Below are 23,376 nucleotides of genomic sequence, written 5' to 3' on the forward strand. Positions count from 1 at the left end.
AATCACAGAATCACAGAATCGTCTAGGTTGGAAGAGACCTCCAAGATCATCTAGTCCAACCTCTGACCTAACACTAACAAGTCCTCCACTAAACCATATCTCTAAGGGCTACATCTAAACGTCTTTTAAAGACCTCCAGGGATGGCGACTCAACCACTTCCCTGGGCAGTCCATTCCAATGCCTAACAACCCTTTCAGTAAAGAAGTTCTTCCTAATATCCAACCTAAACCTCCCCTGGTGCAACTTTAGCCCATTCCCCCTCGTCCTGTCACCAGGCACGTGGGAGAATAGACCAACCCCCACCTCGCTACAGCCTCCTTTAAGGTACCTATAGAGAGCGATGAGGTCTCCCCTGAGCCTCCTCTTCTCCAGGCTAAACAACCCCAGCTCCCTCAGCCGCTCCTCATAAGACTTGTTCTCCAGACCTCTCACCAGCTTCGTTGCCCTTCTCTGGACTCGCTCGAGCACCTCCATGTCCTTCTTGTAGCAAGGGGCCCAAAACTGAACACAGTACTCGAGGTGCGGCCTCACCAGAGCCGAGTACAGGGGGACAATCACCTCCCTAGCCCTGCTGGCCACACTGCTTCTTATACAAGCCAGGATGCTGTTGGCCTTCTTGCCCACCTGAGCACACTGCTGGCTCATATTCAGCTGCCTATCAACCAGTACTCCCAGGTCCTTCTCTGCCAGGCAGCTTTCCAACCACTCATCTCCCAGCCTGTAGAGCTGCTTGGGGTTGTTACGTCCCAGATGCAGGACCCAGCACTTGGCTTTGTTGAACTTCATGCAGTTGACCTCAGCCCATCGGTCCAGCCTATCCAGATCCTCCTGCAGAGCCTTCCTTCCCTCGAGCAGATCGACACACGCACCTAACTTGGTGTCATCTGCAAACTTACTGAGGGTGCACTCGATCCCCTCATCCAGGTCATCGATAAAGATATTGAAGAGGACTGGCCCCAGCACTGAGCCCTGGGGGACTCCACTCCAACTGGATTTGGCTCCATTCACCACAACTCTTTGGGCCCGGCCATCCAGTCAGTTTTTAACCCAACAAAGCGTACGCCAGTCCAAGCCACGAGCAGCCAGTTTCTTGAGGAGAATGTTGTGGGAAACAGTGTCAAAAGCCTTACTGAAGTCAAGGTAGATCACATCCACAGCCTTCCCCTCATCCACCAAGCGCGTCACTTGGTCATAGAAGGAGATCAGGTTCGTCAAGCAGGACCTGCCTTTCATAAACCCATGCTGACTGGGCCTGATCGCCTGGTTGCCCTGCAAGTGCCGCGTGATGACACTCAAGATAATCTGCTCCATGAGCTTCTCTGGCACTGAGGTCAAGCTAACAGGCCTATAGTTCCCCAGGTCTACCCTTCAGCCCTTCTTGTAGATGGGCGTCACGTTTGCTAGCCCCCAGTCGACTGGGACCTCCCCTGATAGCCAGGACTGCCGATAAATAATGGAAAGCGGCTTGGCCAGCTCTTCCGCCAGTTCTCTCAGTACCCTCAGGTGGATCCCATCCGGCCCCATCGACTTGCGTACATCCAAGTGCTGTAGCAGGTCACCAACCATTTCCTCATGGATAGTGAGGGCCACATCCTGCTCCCCATCCCCTTCCACCAGCTCAGGGTACCAGGTATCCAGAGAACAACTGGTCTTGCCGCTAAAGACTGGGGCAAAGAAAGCATTGAGCACCTCAGCACCTCAGCCTTTTCCTCATCTTTTGTAACTAAGTTTCCCCCCACATCCAGTAAAGGATGGAGATTCTCCTCAGTCCTCCTTTTTGTGTTGATGTATTTGTAAAAACATTTTCTGTTATCTTTAACGGCAGTAACCAGATTGAGCTCCAGATGAGCTTTGGCTTTCCTAATTTTGTCCCTGCACAGCCTCGCAACATCCTTATAGTCCTCCTGAGTAGCCCGCCCTCTTTTCCAATCATTATAAACCCTCCTTTTGCTCCTAAGCTCGAGCCACAACTCTCTGCTCAGCCAGGCTGGTCTAGTTCCACGTCAGCTCGTCTTTGGGCACGTGGGGACTGACCACTCCTGAGCCATTAAGATTTCCTTCTTGAGGAGTGCCCAGCCTTCCTGGACTCCTCTGCCCTTCAGAACCTCCCCCCAAGGGACTCTGCCAACCAGTGTCCTGAACAGCCCAAAGTCAGCCCTCCGGAAGTCCAAGACAGTGGTTTTACTGGTCCCACTCCTGACTTCGCCAAGAATAGAGAATTCTACCATTCTGTGGTCACTCTGCCCAAGACAGATTCCGACCACCACATCTCCCACCAGTCCTTCTCTGTTTGTGATCAGAAGGTCTAGCGGGGCACCTCCCCTGGTAGGCTCTCTAACCAGCTGCGTCAGGAAGCTATCTTCCACGCTCTCCAGAAACCTTCTAGACTGCTTTTACACAAATCCTTGTGTACAAATGGCTGATAACTCAATGTAATCTTAGTGAACACAAAGCCTCAAAATAAACCAAGCAAGCTAAGTCCTGGCTAGTTCACTCCAGACACAAGTCTCTGCTACATCATGGACAGAAAGCTCTAAACTGAAATAGGAAACAGAGATTAGAAACTCCAGTTTTTAGAAGATGACACAAATTGTGAGGTTTGCAGGCAGTTTCTCTATGAGTCAGTGTAATTTCGGGGCAGCTATTTTCGATAAACAAATCCCAAGCGCCATCCCGTGGGGACTGGCAGTCCAGCAGCGCTCACCCCTCACCTGGCTGCAGGGCAGCATGGGCAGGACAGCTGTAATTAACAGGTAGGGTCTTCTGATAAAAGAAGCGAACTCATAATGAGGACACTTCTGTCACTGGAAGCAATTAAGTGACTCCGCTTTCCTTCAGATATATAAGAATTACAGCTACAATAAGCAGCATATCCTGCTCTCAAAAATATAATGAAAGCCAATAAAACAACAGTAGTAATGATGAAAACAGACAGAGATTGATGGTTTGAGTGGCTATTTCTTGTAAAAAAGTGACAATTTGGAAAATAATTATCATTAAAATCAGAGAAGGTAGATGTAAGGTTGCACATCTCAATTCACGTTCCCCAGGAATTTGTTTCCTGTGCTACATACGCAATCAGAAACTTCCTACGGTAGGATTTTGTTTTTATCAGGGCAGTTTTAATGTCCTGCTCTACCTGCTTCATGACAGTGTTTACAGCCTACCTACAGAAAACCCACTAAAGCAGGTTGTTCTTTTACCTATCATAAAGTGGCAAAATGTCTCCCCTAACTCAGCACAACTTGATATCTGTTTTCAGGTTTTCCTTTTTAAGACACTGCAGACTTCAGACTATAAATTTTCTGTCAGACATAAAGTCAGCATTCTAGTTTTGAGTCTGAAACACATCTTAAGACATGCCACAGCATTTTTCTAATCTAGGTACTAAATCTGGATTAAATATATATATATATATATATACTTTTTAATAGAAATTCAGTTGTGAGCTATGAAATGATTGTGATTGTTCCAGAATGTTACCACTAACAACTCTCCAGATTTGGAGCAGGGAGAGAGGAAAGGGCCCACTTTCATTTTAGCGTGTCTCAGGGAGCCACAATAAAGAAATCAATCTTCACTATTTGAAAAAATATAAAAGAAAATCCAACGTTTACATGGCTAAACTGAAATCTACAATGCTGATGAAAACACAGTGGTTAACAAGTTATCCTGTTATTATTATAATGCAGTAAAGTAAGGAAAAATTAAGTTTATTCGCTGTCATTTACATATGATCAGCTGTTCATTGTCTGATGTCTTGATGCAACATGGTTTAGGAGAGCATTTTGTGTGGTTTCAGTAAATTCTCACTAATCTCAGGGTGTGAAAATCTATGACGGGCTTAATGCCACACAATGAAGCTTCCTTAAATTTACAATCTGCAGTTTACCATATGTATGCTATCACTTTGTGCAAACTGTTCACCTGTAGGGCTCTCTCTGCTTCAGTTTACATTTTACCTAGATTAATACATTATTTTGGGGACTACATGAGATCCTGACATCTCTTGAATCTCATTTTTCTAAGCAACACAAATGATGCCTGGTTAATTTAGTATCATACCTCAAATCACATTCCTCATAGTCTTCATCATTTTAATCGCTTCCTAGAATTTCTCACCCCTAGCAACATCCTTGCTATAAATTGTACTGACCAGTCCATTCTTGCTCCGAGCAGTGCTTTCCCTACCAAGGGCTGGAGGAACAGGTGGCTGCTGGCAGGCACCAACTGTCACATCAGCCACCGGGGTCTGTGTGTGTGTCTAAACACAAATGAAATGCATGCACACCCATCCATATTATTATACACAAACTTCCTAATGAGAATTTCATTGTTTTGAAAACATGGAACCAGAGTGCCGCTTCCTGCTCCACTGTGACTGAGGGAGCAGGAGAGCAGGAACAGTCTCTTTTTGCCTAAGGTAAAAAGGAGAATGGCTCAGAATCCCAAACCTTGCGTTTTGAGCACAACAGAGAGGTCTGAGCAGCACTGAAGATACAAAGCAACTCACAAGAGATTTGGAAAGAACTATCACTTTCTGCACCAGCTTGCTCTTTGAAATACACACTGATCTGCTGAAGGGTGCAGTCACAGCCTGGAAGCACCCTGCCTCTCTGTTCTCCCCTGGAGGGGACCTAACCTGTTGTAGTAGGCTTATGTGGAAAGGGGTTTGGTACCAGGGGGGCTGCAGGGATGCTCTCTGTGAGCAGAGCCCAGCAGCTTCCCCATGTCAGATCAGAGCCAGCTCCAGCTGGCTCCAAAAGGGACCCACCGCTGGCCAGAGCTGAGCCAGGGAGTGATGTTGGTTGGGCCTCTGGGAGAGCAGACTTAAGAAAGGGGAAAAAAACTGCTGCACAATAGCATCTAGGAGAGAGGAGTGAGAAAACGTGAGAGAAACAATTCCACAGACCCCAAGGTTAGTGCAGAAGAAGGGCAGGATGTGATCCAAGCACGGAGCAGAAGTTCCCCTGTGGCTTTTTTTTTTTCCCTTATTTAATTTTATTTTTTTGCTAGAAGTTTGCTTCTAGTTCTCACTGCTCTAGTCTGTTAGTGATAGGCAATGAATTACATTAATCTCCCTATGCTGAGTCTCTTTTGCCCATGACAATAATTGTTGAGCAATCTCCCTGTCCTTATCTCAACCCCTGAGCCCTTTCCATTGTATTTGCTTCCCCTCTTTCTCTGCGGAGGGGGAGTGAGAGAGGGATTGTGGTGGAGTTCAGCTGCCCAACAGGGTGAAACCACCACACCTGTAGGCAATGCTCATCTATACTCTGCAGACCAGTAGTATGTAGAAAGCTGCAATATGAATATAAGCACACACATACAGAACATGCACAAATATGTAAAGCCAGAAATTGAAATATATTTCTGTGTACAAAACATGGTCTTTGTACAGTCCCTCGAAAGTTCTGTTATTCTGTCTGATGTTCTAAGAAGTCTTTAATGGCCACTGATGTGTTGTTGGAGCACAGTATCATATCTAAGTCCCCCTCAACAGCTGTAGATCATAAATGTATGAGGACATGACTATAAATGAGTCAGTATAGAACACCCACACCTGTCTCCTAAAAGCAGAAGGAATAGATACAGAATTAACTGTAGTTTACCCAGCATTAAAAACCCGCTCAAATCCTATAACCCTAACCTTGACTTATGATCAACTGTGCTGATGTTTTTCAGTGGGAGATACAGGCTAGTAGCACAAGCAAAGGGTAACTATTCCAGACATTCTAAGATTGCTTAGACAACTTTAAAGATTGGATCGGGTTGCTTGTAGTCAGAGGCATAGGGAGAAGACATTTAGCTCCTTGCTTCAGGTTCAACATTTTTGTACTACAGCAGTGGTCCAGCTACAGGATGTGAGAGGAGTAAGATATGGGAAATGGAATTGAACAAGTATTCAGTGTTCTCTTCTTCCAGAGTTAGAAGTGTGTTTGCACTGCTGAAAAATTCTGCGGGACAACTGGATCCCTTACATGCTATCAGTCCATAGCCTGGAAAAATCCTTGTAAAGAAGATGACTTCTTTACTTTCTGGTTATCTCATAATTGTTGTTTGAAAGAAATGTTTGGGGAGTGCTTTGCTATCTTTAACATCTATGATCAGTTTTTCCAAATTTGAGCACTTACTTTTTTTTTTAATAAATTGTCTAATTATTTAAATCTAAGTAGTTTGTAAACACTCACTAAAACACTTTAGAATTGAAACAATCAAGTGATCAATTAAAAGCAGACATCATTTGGACCATATTTCAAAAATATTCCTTTCTGAATTTCTGCTGCTCATTATCTTTATCCCATACGATGACAACAGCATACCAAAGATTCCCAGGTATATGAGTTATTTCTTATTCCAACAACAAAGGCGTTAGAATAAACAAAAAAGTCAACAGGTAATTACTCAACATTTGCTAGCTGTTGGCAAACCCTGCCTTTTTTTTTTTAAGAACACTGCATTTTACAGTATTAACAATATCATTGATCAGATGGAAGTGGCATATCTGAGAAAGAAACAAAGCCTGTTCATGATATGTTTAACACTTTACCTTTGGTTCTTCTTGGTTATGAGGCATGAGGAGGACAAAGCTTGCAAGAACACTGCACCTTCCACTCACAACTCACATGCTATTGACAACACAGCTTGATTAGTTTTGCCCTGCTATTTTTGAGATCGCATTCAGAAAGATCAAACACAATTACCTGACTTAAATTCTTCACGTTGGCTTTTGTGTGTTTTTTTGCTTCACATATCTCTTCAGAGATTTTGTTCTTCCTCCACCTTCTTGATTTCTTTTGTAAATCATAATGAACTTCTTCAGTCTCGCTGCTATCCGAATATTCCAAGCTGGTTGCCTGCGGATTGAAATTTACATCCAGCTCTCCGTGGAAATGCTTTTTTTCCGTTCTGGGCACATCACTCTGAGTTCTGCTTTGTAACCAGAGAAGTTTGCTAGGTCCTTTAGCTTCCTGGGAAGAGTTTACTGAAGATGTTTCAGAATCAGAGAACAGTGTCTCAGTATTGATATATAACCCAGAGGAAGGTGAGGTTACTGCCTGGTACTGATCATTACCATAAACCCACTCAGAATCATACTGGGAACTGGTATAATAGAAATCATCTGGTAATTGCCGAGGTCTTTGACGCAGCTTGTTCAAGGCCACATTCCAGTTGTAGTCATCCTCGCTGTCTGAGCCCATCTCATCATATGCGGACACAACAGTGGATTCATTCTCCAAAGCTTCAAATACTTGACTCTTTGGTTTGGCGAGCATTCGAGGACGAGGCAAAGTAACATTCTGCAAAGCCACCCAGTTTCCATCAGTGCTTTGTAAAACAGGAGGAGGATCTATGAAAATGAAAGAATAACAAACTCTTTAATTACCACTATGTTATCACAGTGTGTAGAGCTCATTCTGCTTGCCAGTTTACAATCAACTGGCTGCAAATTGGAAGGTTCAGAAAAACTAATGAACAAATGAATGCATTGTTGCTACTATAAATTCTTTCATTCTCTGAGCTATGCTACTATACGTTCAATCAGAAGTCACCATTCAAAGTCATGGTGATGACAACTGCAAATGTGAGAATGCTTGGAACAAGGCTTTTTTTTTTTTTTCCTGAAAGAATTTTTAGGAAAGAATGAAGAAACATCAATACACAGACACATATAAATCCCATGTTTCGCATATGTCTTTGATTCTGTGTGCAGTTTTGGTGCCCCATCTTGAAAAGGAAAGATGGAAAAGGATCTGACAATAGCAACAAAGTATGAGCCAGGTTCTGAAATAGCTTCCTTTTAAGGAATGATTAAATCTGGAGAAGAGAAGACAAAGATTCATGCTAGAAAAGATGGGGGAATCTCCTCCAATCTAACTACTAGAGAACGTCAAGTAAAACTAGTGAAATCTAGGTTCAAAAAAAATAAAAGAAAAAAAGGGGGAAAAAAAAAGAGAAAAAAAAAAAAAAGAGGGATGCAATGAGTACCAGACCCGTGGAGCTTCTTGCCAAGGGTGTTATGGATACTGGTAATTAATCTGTGATAAAATGGAGATGGCTACGGACATGCAGGAAGAATCCATTGAAGGTTACTAAATACATCAAAACAGTTCCAACCGAGGCATACTCCTTATTGTAATAACTGATATAGGAGAAAAAAAAGGACTCGCTATCAAGCATGAGAATCTTTCTCCAGCGTGAGAAGCTTTCTTGTATTTTCCAACTATGCTCACTAATCTCAGTACAGGATTCTCTTGAGAGAAAGAAGACCTTCTTTCCATAAAAACATCTCTCCTTTCAAACAAAGCAACCAGCTTTGGAAGACATAAATCTCTAACAAAAATTGAATTCAGCTACAGCACATCACACGAACATCATGCAGTGGAGGGCCATACTGTTATGTTTTTTTCTCTCCCAAACCATAACCCCTTATTTTGCTTAGCAGCTACACATAAGAATCAGTCTAACATCCTCAGTTAACTGAAGAAAGGACAGGATAATAGTTGATTACATCTTAGAACGTAAGCAGGACAGAAAGGCAAGCCGCTGAGAATTTGTTTGAAAATACCTGGTTCAGTTTTATCCCAACTTCAACTAATGTCAAATGGTTCCTTCCTGATTTTTCAAAACATAGTCACTTATTTGAAAGAATGGATTTTGTACACAGTTCTTTGGGTATTCATTATAATTTATACATGTGAAAATGAAAATAGATTTTAATAAGTCTCATTATGAAACTATTGCAAATTCAGGATTTGGCTCTTGAGTCATCATTTAAACCAGTGCAAATTGTAATCAAAATGAATTGTGAACAGCTACATGACTAAAAAATGAATTGTGAACAGGCTACATGACTAAGAATGCCCACTAATGTTACCACTCCAGACACTTGGAAGAGACTTCTCGCACTTTCTGCAGCCTAATACAGAGCTATTTACTACTGCATAGGTGAGATCTTATTTCAACATATTAGCACACTCAGCTATTTAATGTAAGAAAGAAGCAGAGCAAATCCTCTGAGTAGAGCACCTGAAAGGAAACTGGGTCAATTTTCCTTTCTGCTATAGTTAAGCAACTGTTAAGTAGCAAATTGCCGAACAGTTGAATTCAATGAGATTGAAGTGGGTTCTTAAATTTAAGCACCCTAGTTTACTGAAAATAGGCCTTCAGCTAAAATGCCCAGAACAACATTTCTGACAGGAGGTTGAATGAAGAGTTCACAAAGTAAAGCATACTTAGTTAAGTCAGATTTTAATACTACTTTATTATCACATAATTTTCAGGGGGAGGAGACTATTCACGCTGTCTAATTTCCAGCCTCCCAAGTTCTGCAATTCCTCTCAACTGACATTACAGCAGCATGAATCAAATTGATAGGTAGCCTTGTCAGGGATTGCTAAAGGGATCAGATGGTCTCTACAGCTGCTACAAGAGAGGGCACAGGAATGAGCAGCCCTGTGTCATGGGAGAACAACAGCAAAAGGTAGGTCAGCTCTGCTGTTCCCCATCACTTGGAGCCAGGGGCTGCTGCTAAAATGAGCAGTTCATTGCTTCCCATTGTGTCAACGTGATCATTAGCACACCTGTGAGGATGACAGCTAACCAACTCTTTTGTGCAGCAGTTGCCTGATGTGGCTTCATGAACAGTAAAGCCAGAACAGGAAAAGAAGAAATTGGACCCCAGAAGAGCAGGAACCAACTTTTTCAAATACAGCCTGTACTTAACGGCATCTTGAAGTAAGCAGGGAACTTCATTCTAATCCAGGGTGCTGGTTAAGTAACGGAGCTGACTTATGATGTTACTTCATACATTGTCCATATTTACATCCATATCTAATGCACACAAAGAGGGAGGACATTGGTCTAGGGAAGCTGATGGTCTGTGAAGTTCCTACTCATACAGCTTCCTCCAACGTGTGCAGAAACAGCTGTTTTCAAGGCTGCACAGCACGCTGCGCTGGTGAATTCATCAGGGTTGAAAATAAAGGTGTGAGGGGGAATCTTAAACTTGAATTATTTCACTGTTTGGTTCACTATGTAACCTCAAAAACAGTTAACTTGTGCAACAGAAGGGAGACTGTGGGCATATGCAAACTCCTTCAACGGGAGGACAAGTAAGTAGGAAAAAAAAAAAAAAGCGGGGCCCTTAAGCTCTTGTGTCTTAGAAGCTCTGAAACACATCCAAGCTAGATACCTAATGTTTCCTAAAATTCCCAAATCAACTTCCCAAATGCCCAGATTTTGAATCTCTCCTTGGAAAAAAGCAATGGTAGGATAAGCAAGGATACATGCCAATGCGCCATGACACACAACCATCGCCAAATTCTCAGACATTTTTATATGTGACACCTGCAAGCACAGATGTCAACAGAAATTTTGTGGGCAAAGTTCTTGCTTTAAGTCTTACTTATTCCACATGGGTGTGAGAACCAAAAAAAGGAATCATACTCGTACTAGAAATATTTACTTGTTTCATTTAGCCTGTCCACACTTTTCCAGCTGGGTAATGCAGAGAGCTTGCGTTCCTTCTGTTTCCTGAATTGTCCTTTCTGCTGCCTCCAAAGAGCCTCAGACACAGACGATGCAGGGTCTAGTCCTTTACTGGGCATATCTTCACTAGCCAGGGAAAATGCAGACTGAGACCTCTGTGGGAATAAAAATCAATGAGCATAATTTTAAGATAGAAATATTTAGTTATCAAACTCTTTAATTAGTATGAGCATGGAAGTGTGGGGACTGCTAGCATCCAGAAATGGAATTTAAGTGGAACTTAATGAAACTTGATAATCTTTAAGGTCCCTTCCAACCTGAGCCATTCTATGATTCTATGATGATTCTAAGTTTCAGTGCTAGATTGCATATTTATGTGCATTTCTGATGTTATGCAAGGAGGCAGGAACTTGTTTGAACTACAAGGGACCAGATGGAAAGAAGTAATCAAGGTGTAGCTGTTCTGAATGTGCTTGATGAGGACTGATATCTAACAGTTCCCAATTCAAGCTAGCCAGAAAGAGATCCCATTGTGGTGAGACATGATGATCTATTGTTGGCTCAACAGGCCATCTGTTGTAACAATTTTCAGAAGTTAAAAATTAAGAAGAAAAAGCAAACAGCCTGTTCCCCAGAAATAAATCTGCAACTCAACTAATTTTAATGCTGAATTCTTTTGTTTGCTAGGATATGCATATCACACAATATGCTGGACAGTTTTATACAATCTTGCTAATGCATTCAACATAGCCTACAGTTGCACATCTATTTCTAGTAAGGTCACATTTCAAGCAAAAATGAGGTAAAATACTGTTATGATTGGTTAATGAGCTCTATTACTGAGGGAAAAGGGTTTCCCTTTGGATCCACATAGATACATCAGATATTTTAGTTTTGATTTAGGTATTGGGATCAGTTACAGAAGTCATATTTAAATTTGGCCAGGTTTTCAAAAAAGGTGAAAGCTGGCAGTGCCCTGCTGATTTCAGGAGAATTCACTCTTACATGTCAAATCATCTGTGTAATTCTAGAGACATGGCTAGAGCAGATTGACTCAAGTTTTATTATCCATCTGACACTATTTTGCTGTAGCAAAATTTATTTATTTTTAATTAATAATTTTGCTTTTGATGACTACATGCTTAGGCATCTTGTAAGGCAAAAGAGATCACTTTTTGAAATGACAATTAGCCTTTTCCCCCTTAACTTCTTACCACTCAAAAACTCTTTCTAGGCCTCCCTTGCAAGGTCATTTGAAATTGCCTGTATACACTAGGGTTTCATTAAGAAGTATGCTTTCAAGTAGTTCAGCTTCTTTACGCAGGCCATGTTGGCACTCTCAAATCTTTGTACATTTTAACTCATGTTCAAATTACAAATAATTAACTAAAACTGTTATTCTTAAAAGGGCCAGTTTTTGCCTGCATCAGAGCTCTGCTTTGCACTGTTGCTGATGAGGAAAAGGATAACTTGACTTTGAGATATTTTCAAGTCCCTTCAACTCCCAGGTCAGCATAAGCATTGCTGCGAGTCCTGCTGGCTTGAGAGCAACACTTACACACCTCTCTTCTGGCTGTAGCTCCTCCCATCTGAAATGCTCCTGTATGGAACCTATACATCATGCCAGAAGATTTAATTAACTGCAAATCTTCCCGTATCTTTGGCTCAGCAGCATGATTTCATAACAGATTCAGTAAAATGAAACATAGCCATGCACTAGGGTTTAGTTTGGCTTCTGAACTCTGGAGGAAAAGCCAGAATTATTGTCCTAGAATCAAATATTTTACAAACACAATGACCACACAACTTGGTGAAACTTGTCAATGCAAAGACAGCTCCTAATGTGATGCATAGGAATGTTTGCTTTCAAATTTGGTGACATGAACAACTAAGAATCACCTCACAGTCCTGTATAATTTTATTTTGTGGAGTCTTTCAAATGAGTCACTTTTACTTTCACAAACTTCACCTATAGTTTGGTGTATATTCAGGCTGTTACAAACCTCCAACCAAATCGAGATCACCTAAATCCTCTCTAACCCTGTAAAAGGGTTAATAATGTAACAATATAGACAGGTAAATAAACTATATTACTATAGAATTTGCTCCTTTTACTTTGTTTTCATCCTGTTATACAACTTGGTGAAAGCCAGGATATATGGACAGTATAAATAATTTTCCCACAAAGTTGCTGCCTAAACAATGATAAAGCTTAACTTTGCTGTGACTGACTTCACTTAGTTATAAAAAAAGGACTACCAAACTTCACATTCTTACAATCAATTAGGTCCAGTTCATGTCTGCCATATACTCTGATATTTTTGTGTTTAAGTTGTCACGTACTGAGAGCAGCAAGTGGTTGTGTCTGTCCCTATGTGCACAGTACGAAGAACATTCCCTTAAGTGAGTATTTTTGTCATATATGTGGCAAACAGACAGACAAGAAGAACTGCTGAAGAACCCAGAAGGAATATCCTACAGTAATAGTTTAATCACTATTATCTGTTTTCCCTTATTACTTAAAGAACTGAATCATAAGGAGGAGAAAAAAAAGTCACGAAAACCTTAAGTAGTCTGTTTAATGATAACCTGGGCTTAGATAATGAAAGCAACATGTTTTTTCTTATTTATGGAAAATCTGTAGGTTTGACAACTTTTCTGGTGTTTTGTTTAAATGGCAGCTTCTCGCCTGCCTACTCACCATTTCATAAACATCACAGTAAAGGTTGCATTATGGCAATGGCAGTATTTGCACTTAGCTCTCAGCTATCTTGAGATCTGCTAACAGCTAAGCTATGATAATGCAGAACTTGGCATGGGGTGCAAATATCATGGAAGGAGCTCAGCAAATCCTGCCCTAAGACCTCTGCTTCTGCAGCATCACTGCAAGACGGAACCTGAGCAACTTAAATCTAGCTTGGAGGCATCTGCACTGTGGGACAGATACATCCTTCAGATGGATTAGAAAATAGGCAATAGCATGAAGGATTTTAAAAGGGAGAAGGCTAGCATGAGGGGCCTGATGGACAAAAAGCACTGAAAGACAGAAGCACAGCAAAGACACTGTCCCATGTAGTGATGGAGCCTAGGACCTCAAATACACTGGATGCTTATAGAAGACAAATGGATTCTTTTAAGTTGTGTGCTGAAACCTTCGGGGCAGGTCAGAGGGAAACTGTTGTCCACAGTTTCTGTCAACTTTCTGTGGACAGCACAAAAACAATATGTTAAACTACTGCTAATTCCCAGGAAAATTCCTCCAAATGCAAGAAAGGGAAAAAAGGTGCCTCTAAAACTTGGCTTGAAGCCTTCCACATCCTTTTCTATGCCTTATGTGAATCTTTGATAAAATCTGTCTTGGATTGCTCTGCTAGAAGTACAGCCTCTTCTCACTGAAGATGGTTCAATGTCACAGAAGGCTTGAGGACAGAAGAGTAATGCCATGCTATGACAGCTGACTGCATCCCAGCATTCAGATTCTGAAAAAGAGTAAAAAGATGCTACTGAGGAAGCTGTTGAACTAACACTCTTCACTACTACTTTTGCAGTTCCATGTAGCTGTTTTATCTAGAGAGATTAAAAAGATCAAAAATTGTCATTGCTAATAAGCTCCAATTAAGTTGTAAATAAAAGAAGAGGGCTGGGCTATCTCTTGTTCTGAAAGTCAGTTTTAGATAAGGATGGAAGGATAGATAATACAATTGTTTTACTCAGACAAATATGGGTGGAGAGGAAGTATAAATACTAACTCCTGATAGCAGTTCAAATGACTGGTACAACCACAGGTAACCCTGATAACTATACAAAAAAAGGACAGACAATACCCAAGACTGGGGCAGGAATATGACAGAAACATGTCTTGGCATGAGAAAAAATTGGTCTACAGCGGCATAGACATGCCCATTTTTTTTTATTATTATTATTTTTTTTTTCAAAGCACAAAAGCAAATGTCTAGAAGTTCACCTCTAATGAATTACTGGCCTGACTGGTGACTGTATTTGAAGAACAAATGACTCAAGACCTCCTTTTGTTTCCTTCATAATTAAGAGCAGAGACAAAATAGAAAGTTAGTCATCTGGGGTGAGGTTGCACAGCAAAAGCTCTAATCTTGGTTGGCACATTTGCATCACCTTCAGCTCAGCTGGCACTGCTTACTCAGCAGCTGTACAGCGATAGTTGCATGGCCGCCTGTGTGGGCTATAAACCCATGTAGATGCCTGCTGACTGCACTGCTATGCTTACTTGTGGCAGACTGCAGAAGTATATATTACTATGTTGCATTTGTGCCTGCCTTCTTCCTGGAGATAACAGCCCATCTGTAGATCCACATGGGATGCTTTTCATATAGGAAGCAAACATTAAACTTGAGGGAACAGGACTGAGAAGCCTACCTGGTGCTTCATGTAGCTGAATGTGGAGGCAGACAGGAGACAGAGGTAATGCCAGCTACACTGATAGGCTCTTGATCAGCTGACATTGGAAAAAAGGGGCATTTACTGAATGAATGGAGGAATCGTAGCCTAGAATCTTTATCCATTACCTACAAACTTGGACAGAAATAAGATCTCAAGCAGACAAACCAATCTAGTGCATTTGCCTCAAGCACACAAATAATACAGTAACCTAAATACAGTTTTCAAAAGGAGACAAAAATGTAGGAGCTCTGGTCCTGATTTATGAAAAAACAAGAAGTCAAGACCCTTCCCTCCTAGTTGAAAACACTGATACTTTTTCTAACCAGAAGTTCTGGTTCCTCAGAGAGAAAAACAAAAACAAACATACACCTGTCAGCCAAATGGTATTTTAGGTGTATTTATTTGTGACGAATTACAAAGCTGCCCTGCCCTCTATGTTTGCAGTCAGACACTAAAGTCCAACTGTTAGTTCCTGCAATAAATTAGTATATCGGGAGATGGCACTGCAACCAAACAGGTCGTTTGCTATACCCCTGGCACGTTTCCTTCTTGGAGATACATGCTGCATACCAGACTGCTGTGCGGTACAGCACAGTTTGCAAAATACAGTATTGACAGGCATTTCCCAACACTTTAGTTAGATGAGTTGCCCACTGAATCCTGCCCAATGGCATCTGCTGTGAGATGTTTTGTTTATTTTTCAAAAAGAAATTCCAAACACATTATTTTTCTACCCCACCTCTTCAGGCAATTTCTGCTGCATAGTTATAACATCTTGATAGAGAGAACTCAGCCTTCATCTTGTACTGGGGTAGCACTAAAAGGAATAATTTTTGCATGTACAATCTCGTTTCACTGCTGTCCTATGTCAGTTCTGAAGATTAGAGAAGGATTGGATAAAAAGTAACCAGATATGAAGTCTTCTATTATTTAACAAATATAAATATTTCATCTTCTGAATGTTTATAACAATTTGCAAGCTTCTGGCCACTGGATTAATAAAACCAGAACAAGTAACCTAAGGGAAGAACAACTATTTATAAAATACATTTGTGAATATGATAATCTATTGATTATTTACCTTGAACAACTCTTTTATATGTACACATATTCTATGGGGAGATAATATACCTATTTTGTTCTACATTCTTCCCTAAAAGATGAAAAAGTATCATCAATGGTTAATTCCTTTTGCTTCTAAGCAGAAGCCAAATTAGTAATACAAAATAGATCCCCAAAGCAATTGGTTGAATTCTACATAGAATATTCTGGATCATGCATGTTTTTCTCCTCACTTCTCTCCCATTTCCCCCTATTTCTTTGGTCTTGTGTAATTAGTAAAACCTAAATTTATTCTGCACTTATTTACAGTAGATAAAGGACTGTTTTAAACCCCTGGTGCCACAAGGGTAAGGCAGCCGCAGGGCCACTGTGACAGGAGCCCTTGCAAGCACTGGGACATCAACACAGGGGTTGAGAGCAGCGAAGGCACCTGTGGATCTGAGCAGCAGAGCCCTGTGTGCTGTGCAAGCTCCAGCCTATGGGGAAGCTGTTAAGCTGGGCTTTGAAGATTCCTTTTCTTATTCAGTGATGAAGCCTAAAATTGACAGCACAAACACAGGTGACTTAGGTACAACCATAACCATCCCCACTCCTCACCTGCAAATTTTACAGCTACACCTGTTAGTGGTGCAGCAAAAAAACTATCACCCACTTCTCATCTGTGCTCTATAAATACAGTCAGTGCACAGGCAGAACCAGCAGGTCCCACCCACCTGAGCAAATACTGTAGCAATCCTTAAACATCAACAGCTAATGCATCCTTTGGTAAGTAAACTCCCATACCAGGAAGAAGACAGGATGAGCTTGAGAACGGTGACACTCTGCCACACCATATTTATCTCTGGAAGTGATTTTCACTCTGCTCAAATGTATGCAATCCAGACATTTAGCAGAGGGAGTGAAATACCAAGCATCTGTTCCTTAGTTAATCTTGTATGTGGCAAAGTGTCTGTTAACAACTCTATGGCTTCTGAAAAGGGGCAAGAACAGGCAGACAAATGGGAAATTTTCATACTCAATTGAAAGAAAACTCCCTTCATGCTTTGCCCCAAACCCTGCTTAGGGTATCACACTATCCTGAAATGCCACCTCAAGAAGTAGCTTTGTGCCTGAGCCATCAGGGCAAATCCTTGAATAACAGACTGGGAGAAAGCAAAACTGCTCTTTCTCCTGTAAAAGCCTCAGAGCATCCATCCGTCCAGGGTCTGCCCAAGATGACTTGTTTGCTAATGACAGAGGAGACATAGCTTGGCTACGTGTTAGGTAGGTTTTCCATCCTTTCACCATCTGCTCAGACAGCTATTCCCTTTAACATTTCTGTTCCTATAACAGGAGTTCAAAAGTAATGCTCAGTTAATCAGGGATAGGTCCATCAGCAAAACGAATTGCACAGCTGCGTAAGAACATGTAGAGCCACATTTGGGTGTGCATTTATTTTGGTTCAGCCTAGATTAGCTGACCTTGAGGACCTGGAGATTATAAAGGAGAGAGACAGGAGATTATTCCCCAACAACCCCATTGATGCAGGGTATGCAAGCAGCTCTACACATTATCACACATAAGTATAATCCGGTTTTTGATGGACTTTTTTTTTTTTTTCCAAATAAGAAAACTCTATTGTTTTTAGCGCAAAGGATTTGTAAGCTAGTAGTAAGGAATATTTAAATATTGGTACCATAAGATGAGTATAGACATTCTTTTTTGTACTTATGGAATTAACAATTTGGGAAAGTGGTAGGATGCATAAAATAGCATAGTTCAATCAATGTCATGGATGTATGTGAGCAAGTCTGTAGAAGTTTCTGGTAAATCAATTATTACAAGCTCTGACAGGAATAGAGAGACGTAACAATGCAATTGTAATCTAAATAGTACCTTTGCAGGTACCTTTTTTAGGTCAGTTGTTATTACTTATCACGTATTCCTGAGTGGCTCACTCCTCCTGAACTTTAAGAAAACAACAAACAAAAAACCAGCAGTGCAGATGCTTCCCGGTCGCATAACACCCTTCATTTGAGGACACTGAGAGCTTAGTTAGCATCTTGTGATGACAGTATCATTGTATTATTTACAGATGAGAAAGTAGAGAAACTGAAAAGGACAGATATCTGTTCTGGTATAGGGCAATATAATTATAAGTTGGTACTAGTCTACTCCACTGGAAGAGTGGATGTGTATAAAAGCATAGATGAAACAGCATTTTCATCTCAAGTCTAGTTGCAGCCTCACACATAAACTCACATTTTCTTCAAGGGAATACACATTACTGAACACAATTAATCTTTTTTTCTTTTTCTTTAATTTCTAGGTTGCTCAACCTTTCATGTCCCTTTCTGACCCTCATCTACAAAGCTGTGATCAAAAGAGCACTCACCCATCACAGAGGATCACTGCATGTCCTAGTCAAACAGCTTGACAGAGAAAGCCCTAAGTGTTCCGTGCTTATTTGCTTCTCTCTGTGACAATATACACCCTGTTTTCATCTAAAAATATAGTAAGATTTGTCAGGCAGCCTCTCTCTGAGCATCATAAGTTTTACATAAGACACTAAAGCTTTGTGATAACCAACAGGGTGTTAGGATAGCGTCTTTAAAAAAAACTGAAAGAACCATATATGATCTATATTCTTCAGAAAATAACGCTGTAGAATGACCATCTTTCTCTGTCCCTCTCCTATTCCCTTTCATGCCTTAAAACCCATCTTGGCTTGCTGGCAGTAAATATAATTCAGCTGAATTTAGGCCTGCATGGGCTTGATCATATATCTTGCATCCAAAACTGTCTTTTTGGATGTTTGTCAAGTGCATGAATAGTACTATACAACTGAGAATAAGTAATCTTCTGCAAAAGCTGCATCTCAAACAAATTCTATTTTAAAATAATTCTACAAATACTACTTTAGAAGGACAATGCTGTTGAGCCTTGCAGTGAATGTTTAGCCACCTGAAACCTTAAAAAGTGATAACTGCTGAGTGAGGATTGCAAAGGCCTATCTTTTGATTGTTGTAGCCTATCCTTCTGCTACAGTGGAAGGTGGGAAATCAACAAGATTGCTGTGGCCAACACTGTCTTGATCTGAAATTCACGAAGCACCATATAGTCAGGTAACTCCAGATCATTTTTCCAGTAAGACCACAATGTTACACCTGCAAAACCAGCAGATTTTGTAGCGTGCAAAGTACTTAGAGAAAGCTGGATTGTCTCAAAATAAGTATGAATAAAAAAAGACCCATTATTTCTAAAGTACCAAGAGCTTTTCCATCTCAAAGTTTATTGTTCTTTCTTGTTCTGTGATAGGCTGTGCAGAGAAAATGATGCTGCAGCTGGCTTTTGCTGGAAGGAAACAAGACAGTAAGTAACTCATAAGGATACAGCTGATGGGTTTCTGGATAAACAAACACCTGCCTTATTGGAAGTAGGTCTCAGCAACACGTTCTGTGCAACCTTCTGATCCCAGCTTATGCATAAAAGCTAAAAGCTCCATCTATGACATGACATATTTATTACTTAGAAGTAAATATGATGCTTCTGATATGAGTCATTGACAGGTAAGAACTGATGTCTGCTGGCATAAATTTCTACAGTGTTATGCCTCCCTCATCTGAAGCAGCTCTTCTGCTGTATCATGAGACTGCTAAACAGGACTCCTCCTTAAAAAGCTTTTCTTCAAATATTTGTTTGGGACAAACCTATAAAGTTACAGAGCACCTGAAAAACCTTCAGGGATTTCCAAAGCAGTGTTGGACCTCAGGCTTTAAACCAAATCAAAAGAAAGAAAAAAAAAACAACTCACGGTACACAGGGGACCTTATAATTAGCTTAACCAGTAAACTTCTTCTTCCCTTGAGGGGCACCATAATGTGTATTTAATGAAATCCTCCTTTTCCCTATATTCTTAGCTGTTTTAAATACTATAAATTATGGATGAGCTGCTGTTTATATATGCAATCTTTTAGCTGTAAAATAAAGACTGCTAATACAGCACTTAAAGCACACCAGGATACCTGCACTCCATCAGTGTTTGAATGGGATACAATATGCCAACTGGTCATCTGCTATCACTGGCAGTGACGTATGGGAAGAAATGGAGTGAGAAAGCACAGAATCATCTGTTCGTTGTATTAAGCTCCTCCTATCCCAACACTATACAGCCTTTGCTTATTGGTAATGAGAAACAACTGGTGCCATCCATATCTTTTTATGAGATGGAGAAATAAAATATTCAGCCATGCAAAAAAATGTATTTTTAGCATGGGGAAGAGATCTTAAAGAAATTGAAAAGATAAAAAAGGAAAAGACAATAACTTCAGTACTGCAGTTAATCAATCAATAATACATTTCAGGGAGATACAAGGGGGGGGTGGGCTCATTAATGCAAAGATCAATAGATTTTGCTCTAATTAAGCATGTCTCACACAGTTGGTCTGTTGAAGCTGTGATGTTCCTAGCTTCCAAAGCTCAAGTTCTCTGCATACAGCATTTACTTCATAATACAAAGAGGTAGAATAACTTATCTAATGGTCATTTCAAAGCAAGTGATTTTGGATGAGCAGAGAGGTAATGCAGGGCTTCCAAAGCTCACTGGAATTTTCTGGCTGATGTGGATGAGCTGCACATAAATAGCTGTGAGTAGAAGAAAATTACTTGGCAGCTGTAACGACACTGTTAGTAATCTGGGATTAATACAGATCCCCCCACTCTGTTAGCAAGTGTCTGATAATACAGTGCAATGCAATAAGGCACTTTCCTGTGCCTTTCTGTCATTGTTTTATTATTCGTTTATTCTTCCCTTATGTTTAATCTATACTGCTTTTGCTTGCTTCAAGTAATAAGTTGTTTGCCAAGTTAAAAAAAAAAGCCTTAAACAGACGGAGCTCTACTTAAACAATCCTTATGCGGAAACAGGTTAATGTAAGTAACTCCAGCCTCTGTAACAGCAAACTTGGATAGATTTGGGAAAAAAAAGAAACTTTTATTTTTCTTCCCTTAGGGTTGTTGTGGCTGACCTCTGCTCAACTAAGGCAACAAACACATACAGCTCAGTGGTAGGATGTGTACATGAAAATTGAGGGTTTGCATTATTTTGGTGTCATCAGTTAGGAAATGTGAAAACTTCACTTGTTTTAGTGCAGCCCATGAAGATTTTCTGTCACAAATTTGGACTCAAGAGCTCCAAAATCCTCCTGGAAGGCTGTAAGGAGCTTTTCCTGGGAAGTGGACCTGGGCGTAGTTATAACTGCCAGCTTCTCTGTAATAGAATCATAGAATCATAGAATCATAGAATATCCCGAGTTGGAAGGGACCCATAAGCATCATCAAGTCCAACTCCTGGCACCGCACAGGTCTGCCCAGAAGTTTAGACCGTGTGACTAAGTGCACAGTCCAATCTCTTCTTAAATTCAGACAGGCTTGGTGCAGTGACTACTTCACTGGGGAGCCTGTTCCAGTGTGGAACCACCCTCTCGGTGAAGAATCTCTTCCTGATGTCCAGCCTAAACTTCCCCTGCTTCAGCTTCACACCATTCCTGTGGGTCCTGTCACTGGTGATAACAGAGAACAGGTCATCTGCCTCTCCACTCCCCCTCGCGAGGAAGTTGTAGACTGCGATGAGATCCCCCCTCAGCCTCTTCTTCTCCAGGCTGAACAGGCCCAGTGACCTCAGCCGCTCCTCTCATGTCTTCCCCTCTAGGCCCTTCACCATCTTCGTCGCCCTCCTCTGGACACTCTCCAACAGTTTAATGTCCTTTTTGTACTGTGGTGCCCAGAACTGCACACAGTACTTGAGGTGAGGCCGCACCAGCGCAGAGTAGAGTGGGACAATCCCTTCCCTCGACTGACTATCAATGCCGTGCTTGATGCACCCCAGGATACGGTTGGCCCTCCTGGCTGCCAGGGCACACTGCTGGCTCATATTCAACTTGCTGTCAACCACAACCCCCAAATCCCTCTCTGCGGGGCTGCTCTCCAGCGTCTCATCGCCCAGTCTGTACGTATAGCCAGGGTTTCCCCATCCCAGGTGCAGGACCCGGCACTTGCTTTTGTTTAACTTCATGTGGTTGGTATTCGCCCAGCTCTCCAATCTGTCCAGATCTCTCTGCAAGGCCTTTCCACCCTCATCCGAGTCCAAGTTTGGTGTTGTCGGCAAATTTGCTCAGAACATCTTCTAGTCCTACATCCGAATCATTTATAAAAACATTGAAGAGGACTGGCCCTAAAATGGAGCCTTGAGGGACCCCACTAGTGACCATCCGCCAGCCAGATGTGTCCCCATTTAGCACAACCCTTTGAGCCCTGCCCGTCAGCCAATTGCTCACCCATCGTATGATGTTTTTGTTAAGTTGTATGCTGGACATTTTGTCCAGTAGGATCCTATGGGAAACCGTGTCAAAAGCTTTGCTGAATCCAAAAAGATCACATCAGCTGGTTTCCCTTGATCAACTGGATGGGTGGTCTTATCATAAAAGGAAATCAAATTTGTTAGGCAGGACCTACCCCTCATGAACCCATGTTGGCCGGGACCAACGACTGCATTGTCCCCCAGGTGCGCTTCAATAACTTCAAGGATCATCCTCTCCATAATTTTACCAGGCACTGATGTGAAACTGACAGGCCTGTAATTGCTAGGGTCTTCTTTCTTACCCTTCTTGAAAATTGGCACATTTGCCAGCTTCCAGTCCAATGGGACCTCACCAGATTCCCAAGATCGTTGAAAAATAATTGAGAAAGGTCCCGCGATGACGTCTACCAGCTCTTTAAGCACCCTGGGATGAAGTCCATCCGGACCCATGGGCTTGTATGGATCCAGGTGGAGCAGCAAATACTGCACACATTCAGGGTCAGCTGGGAGTTTGTCATTCCCACCGTCATGGTCCTCCAGCTCAGGGTACCCTGGGTCCCGAAGCCCATCATCAGCATTGAAGACAGAGGCGAAGAAGGCATTAAACGTCTCTGCTTTGCCTATGTCATTGTCTGTGAGGACCTTCCCCATCTAGTAGCGGATCTATGTTTTCTTTGGTTCTCCTTTTTCTGTTCACATATCTAAAAAAAACTTTTTTGTTGTCTCCCACAGACATGGCCAGCTTCAACTCTAGTTGGGCTTTGGCCACACGAATTTTCTCCCTACAAACACGAACAGCATCCCTATATTCCTTCATCGTCACCTGACCCTCCTTCCAGCAGCCGTACACTTTCTTTTTTTGCCTTAGCTCCAGTAGAAGATCCCTGGTCAGCCAGGCCGGCCTTCTGCCCCGCTTGCCTGACTTCCGATATTTTGGAATCGCCTGATCTTGAGCTTTTAGGAGGCAGTGCTTAAAGACGGACCAGCACTGATGGACACCAATGCCTTCAAAAGCAGTTTCCCAGGGGACCTTGCTGACTAATTCCCTGAGCAGCCTGAAGTCTGCCTT

At 41.6% G+C, this 23,376-nt stretch overlaps 1 protein-coding gene across 11 annotated transcripts in view; it reads right to left on the bottom strand.

Annotated features, from left to right (window-relative positions):
- Positions 1-23,376, bottom strand: part of MYRIP (myosin VIIA and Rab interacting protein) — a 232,553-nt gene that overhangs the window by 31,186 nt on the left and 177,991 nt on the right. For all 11 annotated transcript variants that reach the window (XR_013946532.1, XM_080580085.1, XM_080580083.1 and 8 more), the window contains 2 exons: positions 10,470-10,647; positions 6,706-7,352 (listed from right to left, as the gene is read on the bottom strand). Coding sequence is in view for 10 of the 11 variants with exons in the window: in XM_080580085.1 (XP_080436211.1) it covers positions 6,706-7,352; positions 10,470-10,647 (825 nt within the window). In the remaining variant the exon portion in view is untranslated. The remainder of the gene's footprint in view (positions 1-6,705; positions 7,353-10,469; positions 10,648-23,376) is intronic.

The sequence above is a fragment of the Anser brachyrhynchus genome, assembly GCF_964034855.1.
Source record: "Anser brachyrhynchus genome assembly, chromosome: 2".
Taxonomy (NCBI): Eukaryota; Metazoa; Chordata; class Aves; order Anseriformes; family Anatidae; genus Anser; species Anser brachyrhynchus.